This window comes from Olea europaea, chromosome 21, assembly GCF_002742605.1.
Source record: "Olea europaea var. sylvestris chromosome 21, O_europaea_v1, whole genome shotgun sequence".
Classification (NCBI taxonomy): domain Eukaryota; kingdom Viridiplantae; phylum Streptophyta; class Magnoliopsida; order Lamiales; family Oleaceae; genus Olea; species Olea europaea.
Window position 1 is genome coordinate 14,699,843 of NC_036257.1, and position 10,334 is coordinate 14,710,176.

At 33.1% G+C, this 10,334-nt stretch overlaps 1 protein-coding gene across 1 annotated transcript in view; it reads right to left on the bottom strand.

Moving 5' to 3' along the window:
- LOC111370167 (probable leucine-rich repeat receptor-like serine/threonine-protein kinase At3g14840) overlaps positions 1-5,821 on the bottom strand; it is a 10,354-nt gene extending 4,533 nt beyond the window's left edge. Inside the window, exons 1-15 of the mRNA XM_022991862.1 lie at positions 5,497-5,821; positions 5,228-5,399; positions 4,149-4,220; positions 3,979-4,050; positions 3,796-3,867; positions 3,626-3,697; positions 3,435-3,506; positions 3,257-3,328; positions 3,077-3,148; positions 2,874-2,945; positions 2,723-2,794; positions 1,878-1,949; positions 1,085-1,150; positions 144-206; positions 24-56 (exon numbers count right to left, since the gene is read on the bottom strand). Of these exons, the coding sequence (XP_022847630.1) occupies positions 24-56; positions 144-206; positions 1,085-1,150; positions 1,878-1,949; positions 2,723-2,794; positions 2,874-2,945; positions 3,077-3,148; positions 3,257-3,328; positions 3,435-3,506; positions 3,626-3,697; positions 3,796-3,867; positions 3,979-4,050; positions 4,149-4,220; positions 5,228-5,399; positions 5,497-5,587 (1,145 nt within the window). The 5' untranslated portion in view covers positions 5,588-5,821. The remainder of the gene's footprint in view (positions 1-23; positions 57-143; positions 207-1,084; positions 1,151-1,877; positions 1,950-2,722; positions 2,795-2,873; positions 2,946-3,076; positions 3,149-3,256; positions 3,329-3,434; positions 3,507-3,625; positions 3,698-3,795; positions 3,868-3,978; positions 4,051-4,148; positions 4,221-5,227; positions 5,400-5,496) is intronic.
- Between the last annotated feature and the right edge of the window lie 4,513 nt (positions 5,822-10,334).

The following is a 10,334-nucleotide window of genomic DNA, read 5'->3' on the forward strand; positions in this document are numbered from 1 at the left end:
ATGAAAGAATCATAGAAACTCACGTTGTATTTCCCTTTGAGCTTTCGAACAAGTTCCTGCAAAAAATGGTGCAGTGTTACTAATATGTGGAAGATGGGAAAAGAATCAAATTATAATTCCGATAATAGTGAAAGTGACCTTACAGTTTAAGCGGTTGACAATTTGAGGATGTGCTTTCAGATGTAAGGTTGTTGTAGGATAGATCACTAGATAAAAATAAAAAAGATCATCAATATGATGTCTATTTGTCTTAGACTTTCATTTTACGAAAATTATACAAAAGAAAGCTGTATTAATATACTCGCAAACGATCAGCAAGTGAAGGATGGATCCTTTTTTTGCGCCAATACTCTTTCGAGACTGGAATAGAGTTTCATTTTGAAAAGCAATGGAAAAAAGCTATTGAATTAACTGAATAAGCAGATACAAAAGGAATTCAAGGACAAATTGCAGGACGTAAGGACGGAATTTTGCAAATTAGTTTGTCTTCTCTGTGATTACTGTTAACCCTTTCTTTACCTTAGCACAGCAAAAAGGCAAAACTCTTGGTCCGTTCTTCACGATTGCTTCTATAGTCCAACTAAATTTACCTTTCACGTAATTTCTGAAACTATAAACCAACTCGGTACTGCAGAATCCCATAGCTTGCTTAAGGATAGGGATTCTGGACTCAAGGACCAGTGTAAGAGTTGGGTAGGTTCTGTTTTTCTTTTAATGGGAGTTCTATGAACTAAATACTTTGACCACATAGGGTAACTGTAATCCATTGACAAATGATAGTAGCAACAAGGCAAATATGTAAGAGAATTCACTATACACATCTCTTCCAAAGGCAAAGAAATATGCTAATTCAGGAGGGAATCAAGCCAAACCAACCAAGAATATCCAAAATAAAAATAAAAATACGATTAACCACACACGAGGTGCGACTGAATCTCAATGACTGCCTCACATGATGGTCGATATTATTTGAAAGATGAGACTGAAGTATCTATAAATGATAATCGCAATCATAAATGGGGAAAAAACAAAGGTCCGTAGTTCGAAATTATTGGTAAGAAAGGTAAAAATTAGATAGACTCACATGTACTCTCCATCTTTCAGCATCCAAGCAGGCAATGGACCAATTAGGGAGTTCCCAGTTAGATATCTGGCAAAATCAAGAAAATGTAATAGTTTCTAATTCACTTTCACTGATTTTGTCATCACCAAAATAACAATAACTCCAATTTATGATAGTTTTCTATTCCTAGAATTCGAATGGATCCATTTATATTCATATCCAAACAATAACCCATATAATCCAAATTTTAGTTGTTTGAAAGCAGAATATCTTGAACAAAAGAAATGTTCGGTGTTTAACCTCCACGAGATGAACAGATTCCACTAGGACTCTTAATTCTTTAAATTGCCAAGACCATTAAGTTGAACATCAAAGTTGAAAAATACTATCTTTGACAACAAGAAACTTCAATTTAACAAATGTGAGGAAAAATGAGATGAGTTATCTCATGAAAATAAAAGAACCTCTTTAATAGTAACATTGTCCCTACCCTCCCACCATTGCCCTCTTGAAGACTAAAGGAAATAAAAGCGGGTAGAGGTCAAAAGGATTTCCAGTTTCTGTACCAGAAAGGGTAAGCTATTTCCTTTGCTAGCTTAAAAAGGATCCATATTTGTCCCTTGCATGCTTACCGGTGTAAATTTGACTTTCCTGTAGCCTAGCGTTAGGCTATTAAGTGGAATTGAAGCTTGCAAGGCCATCTTAGGCCACGAAATTGATCTTCGTTTCAAATTTATTTATTAATTTTACTTTAAGAAATTAGATCAAATAAAATGAAATTTGGCTTTGAAGGCTTGCTAATTGAAATCCTTACATGTGATCTGTGTTTGACAGACCAAAAGAATTATCAGGAATTGGTCCGCTTAGTTTGTTGAAACTGAGGTCTCTGCAAGAAAAAAAATATACAAAATGACTTACAAGAAGTATTTGCAATAGCTTACTTTCCTGAATTATATCATTTATATGTCAATAAATCAAAGCTTATACAGAGAAAAATTCTCAAAGGCTGCAGGAGAGAAACTAAGTGCTTCCTGGTATTGCGTGAAAAATAAAATACTAAAACTAACAAATTCAATTGTTAAAAATTCAAAAATCTTCACGATACAGCAAGCTTTTTTTTTTTTATCAGATATATTTTAAGGCGACGAGAGATCAAAAGAGTTCATTGAGCCCCTTAAATATAGAGTTCCTTTTCCTCATGGCTTAAAACGATTTGTTATCTAAATCTTTTAATTAAATGACCTTTGAAACTGTCGTCTACATACATAGACAGCAAAACTTCAAGTTTGAATGGAATTTTTACATTATGTAGAAAATCTTTACTCTCAACAGTTACAAGTGTTTGTAACATAGTAAAGTAGGATGTCCCTGATGTGTACCAGTCAATAGAATCAAATTATAATTGAGTTTGATTTCTCCATTAGAAAGGTCTAGAGGTTCTGTAGTACCTCTCGTTAATACTCTAATGATATGAAAATTCTTAAGGTTTATTGAAAATTCTAATATTGTGATGGAAGCAATTCAAAAAATAAGAATGATTGAGGATTGTAAACTACCTTCCAGCACAGAATAATGAGTTGAAAGCTTTCATAATATAGCATAGCATTTGAGAACAAATCTACAAGTTATGATGGTAGGAAAAGGAAGGATTATACTAACAAGAGTTTCAAATTAGTCAATGTCCCGACATAACTTGGTATCTGACCAACGATATTGCAACTCCTCAGAATCCTGAAAAACCATATTCGTCGAATAATGCACAAGCAATGTTTTGTTCTCCTTGAGAGAAACATATAAGCATCATACTCACAGTGTCTTCAGGTTTCTATTGTTACCAAGAGGTGGAAAAGTTGAATCATTGCCATTCAAATCACTGATTCTCCTGCATATTTGTGAAAAACCATTCAATAGTTCTTCTTTCATTTCTCGAAATAAAACTAGATTTGTTACCACTTCAATGAGATCATATGCCACTCATTTGCCCAGTGTCAATAAACTGTAATATGTACTTACACATCAGTCAATTTGGTCAGGGAAGCAAAGCCTGAAGGGATCGGCCCACTCAAACCGCTAGCCTGAATCGCTCTGGCATTTTAAAAGTTAAGAGGTCAGCATTAATAAAAACTCAGAAAATCAAAGGCGAAAAACATAGATCAAAGAATAGAGTGTAATAAGATGGCAATCGACACTCACAACTTCTCTAAATTTGTCCAGTTCTGGATGAAATTAGGTATGCTTCCAATAAACTTGTTATCACCAATACGGCTGCATTAATAAAAACAAGTCTAAGTAATCAATTTTAAGATTGAAAAATGGAAGTCTGTATCATGAAATATAACTCCGAAAAACTAAACGAAATGAAGGAACTTACAAGTCTTTCAATGTAGTCAGTTTTGCTAGAGTAGCTGGCAATTCCCCAGTTAGATTGTTTGACGTCAATAGTCTTCACATATTAACATTACACAACAACAAATCAAAATCGACAATGATAACCAAAGAAACTATCTAAAATCAGGGGAATAAAATAAAACTTGCAAAATTATTCCAGTAAAAGGGGCTTACATTCTCTGTATGCTTGAAAAATTCCCAAACTCTGGAGGAATATTTCCAGACAAATGATTGTACTCTAGGACTCTGAAATTTCGAAAAACAAAAGAAAAATCTTAATTTAAAATCAACTGAATCAAAATTCTAAACGGGAGTAAAATGAAATGGTAATCAAGAAAGTTTACATTTCCAAGAGAGTACTGATGTTGGCAATTTCGCCAGGTAGTGGACCTGTAATACGATTTCCCAGGAGGGAACTGCAGTGAACCAAAATTATGTTAGTACTATAGCCCAAGAATTGCTTTACAGATATACACATAAAGAAAATATGAATTACAGAAAGAAATGGGAGCTGAAGAGTGTCGTACATGTTAGAAAGTTGTTGCATGGTACCCCATTCTCTAGGGATGGTGCCGTTGAGGTAGTTGCGAGAGAGGTCTCTGTGTAAAATGACATTCAAATATATTGACAGTTAAGTTAGTTAACTGTACTGTATTGTGTGTGTTTTCTGTAATAAAAAGGAGTGAAGTGAACTTACATTATTTGGAGGTAAGGGAGTCTGACCAGTTCTCGGGGTACAGTCCCTGGAAGAGACTGAGATTTCAGAACACTGCATTTCAGAGCACAAGGTTAGAAGAAGAGATGCTTTTATCTTACTCATAATTTATTGTCGCCTAGATTGCATTACTCGACTAGCTATTCAATTGAAAAAGTTAGTTTTGGATGGATTATAATCAGTTCTCTTTCAAAAAGATAAAATTAATGGCTTGAATTGGCTTCATTTTTTTAGCTAACTTGACTGGTCATGATTGGCTTTTAAAACTATGATTGTAACCAGGTACTTCATATTTTTTGATTCTCAGTGGCATAATTTCAATTTTCACAATTTTTTTTTCCTTGTGACATGTATTGACTCGATATTAGTAGTTTCTAAGTGCGCATTCATATTTTTCCCTTCAATATTTAATTACTTTACTGTGGCGGACAAAATTTCGTGATAGGATTAAGGAGTCGAGATTTGTTGTCCAAAATTGATTGTTCCCACCTAATAATTCATTAATACATCACTTCAAATTAACACATTCAACTTTTCTCTCGTGGCTATTTGTGCTTAAAAATAGGTGTAAAATAATGTGTCAATAAATTATTGGGTGGACAACAAGTTAGACAACCAACTTCGGACAGCAAATCTCAACATAAAATTGAGATCTAAAGATGGAGGACAAAATTATTATTTTCTTTATAAAACATAAAATTGTCATCACTGATTTCGTTAACCTTAAATTTATGTACACCCTACTTACCAGTCATATTGCTTGGAATTTAAATCTAAAAAATTCAACTCGACCTACAATGAGATGTCACGTTGATATACGAAAATTCAACTTTTCTCTCTCAAAGTGCAACACATGCTTTAAGATAAAAAAATAATCGAAACTTTTCTTAATGCTTAAATGCATTAAGAATATTTTTAATAATACATTTATTGGATTCATAACTTTTATCCACTTTTTCCCGACACATCTAATGGGATCCATGAGCTTTAATCAATTTTAAGCAATATCACACGATCCTTTAATATGATTATGCATTGAGAAGAAATTAATATATACTTACATGCCGACTACATGGCAAATGGTGTTATTAACAAAAGTGCAATCACAGTTTACTCCATTCTCAAACCCTTTAGGTGCATTAGGGGTACTCCAATTCCCTCCTTCACTGCAAGGATCCACATTAAAATTCCAGATCTTCCCTAATGTTCTTCCTATTTGCTTCAATGCATCCACTGCAAAAAAAATTTAAATGAAAAATTACTACTTTCTTCCAGGGGGAGGGGAAAAAAAAAAAAAAGAAGCAAGAACCAGCAGAATATTGTATTGTACCTTCATCAGGGGCCAAAGTCGCAGCGCGGCCAAGATTCACCGAACAAATTAATATTGTTAGAGAAACTAGAGCCAGGCGTGAGAAGAACATGGTTCGACTGGAGCAGGAAATGAAGAGCCAAATCCGTGATAAGTTAACGATTTCGGCAGAAGAAATGTTATGATATGATCAACTTAAAGTGTCCATGCTTTTCCAGAGTAGAAAGAGATGGAGAAAATGCCTCGAGAATCAAGAATTGACAAGTCCTGAATCCATTACACTTGCTGCATGTTTGAAATGGCTTCAAAGACTTGTATCCCAACAGCGATTGTGGGGATAAGAAGACCAAGTCAAAAAATCAGTGAAGTCGTCGTCATGGGGTTGAGTGTGGGAGTAGCTCTCGCTGTAGTATAATAATTGCACATAACTAATTAGTAAAGAAAGACCAGTTGGAATTATTCTAATGACAAATTGGGAAAAGAAATGAATACCATTTAATGATTTTACATCCTTCCAATTCAGCGTATTGACATTGAGGGGACCATGCAAATTTATAAAGACTTTCGATTTTCGTCAGTATTGTTGAAGACGATATTGCTTTTGTAACAAATTCAACGATATTGCTTTTGTAACAAATGTAATTATTCGATAATGTCGACTTTACTTTACTATAAATATACGAAAGTATATGGTCGAGGTCGACCAACGAGAATTAACATCAGGTAAATGTGTAATTTTAATGAGATCGTGCATTAGAAAATAATTTGATAAATGATAGGTAAAAAACTTGTGTACGGTAAAAGAGTAAGCTGTACTAAGAAGAGTCGTCTAGCTATTTTTCATATGCCTATGGAAACTACAAATAAACGAATGAGATTTCTTCAACTATTCTATTAAATGTGAACATAAAGACAATAACAAGTGGGAGGTAGGTTCAGAATTCAGATCAATTGGTCAAGTTGTTTTGCCAAGTTGATAAATACTTATTTTTCAGAAAAGCAAGATTTGTCGGGGAGGAATAACTTGCAAAATAATTATAATTGATAAAAAAAAAGGTTTAAAAGTAACAACTTTTTAATCTTAACTAATAGCGGGTTATATGTAGATTATTTGAGAATAGATTTTGTGAAAAATAATTAAAAAAAAAAAGTGATTTAAAAGTAAGTAAAAATCACATGTCCATGTGCAAAATCATTTTATTGGAAGGATGCATTATTTGAAAATAAGTTTTAAAGAATCTCTATTAAAACGGAGACTAAAATATGCTTTGATATAAATGTATCTTTCGAGAGAAAAGCTTTTGCTAGACTATCGTAGACGTTTAAATTAACAAAGGACTCAACAATGCAGATCAAAATAAAACTAAGCCCTCGTTTGGTAATAATGTTATACGTAAATCGAAAACTTTTCATTCTTTTATAATCATCTATTTTTCAAAAAAAAAAAAATTTATTTTTCCCATTATAATCAAAATTAATGGGGGCTAAATACCTTTGTCCTTTCTCTCTCAATACTAGCTCTCTTTTCCTGAATTTTGTCAACAAAGTTTAAATGGACAACCTATAAATGATTCGATTTTGCTACAAAAACAGCTTAGACGACAGGCATTTAAACATATGCACACTTGTCACATTTTCATTTGCAATTAGGAAAAAAAAGAACATAAATTGCCAATCAAGGGCTACCATTTCAGCCCTTGGAAACACAGCCTGTCAATGAACCTATTCAAACAGCATTATTGTAAATGATATTTTCGAAATCTAACCCCACCACCCTAATGAAAAAAATAAAATAAAAAAATAAAAAACTGGACAGCTAATATAGACTATATAAATTATTGAAAGACGGAATGGAAATCAAATAAGTCAACAAAACGAGCCTATACAATTATCAATAATGCTGTATGTCCCCCTGCAGTGCGTGTTATGGAAGGATTCTGTGATACCACTCCTGTGCACACAGCATTATAACAAGAGACACTGCATTTTACTTGCCTGATATTCAGTTGAATAATTGGTTTTTTAATCCATCCAATGAGCAAACATTGACCAAAAATTAATCCCTAGGTACTCAAGGGGATATCCATTTTGGTTTCATTTCAATGCGCAATAAAAAAATGAAGTTTGACAATTTATAAATTTTACCAAATTAAGACTTGAACTTGATTTGTTTGTTGTTATATGACATATGTGACTTAAAGTTATAAAGAGATTTACCAACTGTAAATTTGTGTAGTGGGACGATCTTTTATGCATACTTTGTACTACTGTTTATTTAAATTACAATATCTTAAACCTCGAATCACTCAAGTCACGACACTAAAGAGTGTACTAAACATGCTCTTCGAAAGCTTTGAAGTCTACCAGTCAACCATTGAGCCAGATTTTGAGTTAGCAATCAAAACCAGCCATAGTCCACGGACTGCCACTTCAGATTCTGTTAGACAATGGTTTTTGACTGAGTTGGCCAATTCTTCTCTGATCCCACTTTCTCCAGCAGGGTTCAATTAACTCCTTTTATCTTAAAGTCCTTGAGTGCTTTCGATTATTACGTTCACCCCTCGAGTTACATTCATAGAAAACATACAAGAACACGAGATTTTTCGGTCGATGTCCCGGAGAATCAGCGACTGCTGCTAGCACTGAACCTCCCTTTGTGCAATTCACTAGCACAACCTCAAACACAAGACAAAAGTTTAGATTACAAAACGAAGTCTCAGAGAAACTAAAACCAGATCAAATATCTCTCGTAAATGTACGAAACTATTAGCCTCTCATCAACAGAAGGTGTTCATCAATACACAAAGAAGCATTCGTCACTTACACCAGGCCTCGTTTCCTTCCTTTCTGGGCTCAAGTGACAATTAACACAATCCTTGCAACATTGAAACTTAAGTTTGGGAGTGCTTTCAACCCGATTCACATTGAATCATTGAAACTTAAGTATGAAAGTGCTTTCGACAGTTAAGTTCATCCGCAGAGTCACACTGAATCATTGAAACATATATTTACACTGGTTTAGGAGCTTAATTATAATCTTGCTTTGTTACTCTAAATTCCAACCCAGAGTAAACCGGTTGCACAATATAATAATATCTTCTTGTTATATATAAAGTATAACTGAAACGATAATTTTTATAATTAAAATATCATCAAAGTAAGATTAGATGGTATAATTTATGATTATAATGGTTATAGTATAATAGTTCAATCATTTAAATCTAGATAATAATGCTGACAGCTAAAAGTTGGGTGGATAAGTGTGGACTATGCTTTATACAATAATTAACAATTTTAAATTTTCATTTGGGTAATTATTAATAATATTAAGGGGAAATTAAGCCCACTGCCATTAAAAAATAAAATATTAGATTAATACACATAAAACTGATTAAAATTTTAAATTTCCTTATTAATTAGGCCAAAATAATTTTGTCATTTTCTGGAGATTTTGAGACTTTTTTTTAGTTTTGTCACTTTTTTCACTCGTTTGTCATTTTTCGAATATTCATGAACCAATATTTATAGTTTGACATAATTGGTCAGAAAAATATATATGCAAAAAATTAAATAAATAAATAAATAAAATAATAATAATAATATTAGAATTACATTTTCTTTCCTCCATTCTGCATCCAAGTAGGTATTGGACCAGTAAGTTTCCAGTTAGATAGCTGGCAAAACGGAGGTCATGAATTAGTAATCTTAGCAGTTTATTACAATACAATACAATATCAGTGCATGTTTGGATTTGATTTTTCACCCCAAAAAAATTAAAATTTTGATTGTTACTTTCTTAAATCAGCCGTCATTTTTTACTTCTTCTTTTAGAAATAGGACCCACTTTTCTCTCTAACGATCAAAAAATTAATTCTCATAATCACTATCAAACAAGCCCTTACTTTTTGTCTCCACAGAAACGAGTAATAACTTCAAATTTCTATCCTTATTGCTAGTTTATGGGGAGTGGAGATTTATCATTAGCTTCACAGGTTGAACAGTGCGACAAAGAATAAAGTAATTTAATACGAAGTTCTTGAATTGGTAAGTACACGGAGTAGTAACAAAGCTCAAAAAGAATCGATTTGACAACTCAAATGTGGAAATAACTTTATTTGATCAAAATAAAAAAGAAATGTAATGTGTAGTAGAATTTTAAAAAATAGTTCAATGGTAGCTAGGTGTCGACCCTCCCACCATTGCCCCAGAGAACCCCTGAAGAAAAAGGGAAAAGGAAGGCCATAGAGGGAAAGAAAGGAATTTAACACTCTTTAACAGTTGATGAGAAGCTTGTAGATGAAAAACCCACCACTACGAAGGTAAAATGGGCTCAGTTTACCACCAAATTGATACCACAATTCAAACAAGACCAAACAACTATAAGTGTTATGCCCTAAATCCAATCGATTTAGGTTGTAAACGCTTTTAATATGTTTAATGCATTTGATTTTGACGAGATCTATTATTTATTTAAATTAATTTTGTGATAAATAATATTAAATAATAGAATTCGAAGATCCAATTTTTAGGTAATCTGTTAATCACAAGGAGTTGTGATTGTGAGATACAAATTACATATAATTAGATCTTGAATAAACCATGGTCGTAAGTAATAACGAGATACGGATATCGTTAATATAGTTAGACCATCACGTGTGGCATTTCTTACTTGTGAAGTCAGTAGCTGATCTCACGAGCTAAAGTGTGGTGACACTTAAATGAACACGTGGATGTTTTGTTATAGAACAAAACATTGGAGACCCGCTAAGAGATTCCACATGGATAACTATCTGAGTGTCAGTGGTTAATCTCTAACGTTCGGTAGTGGAATTGGTCCTTTGACTTGAGGTCGTTATGGT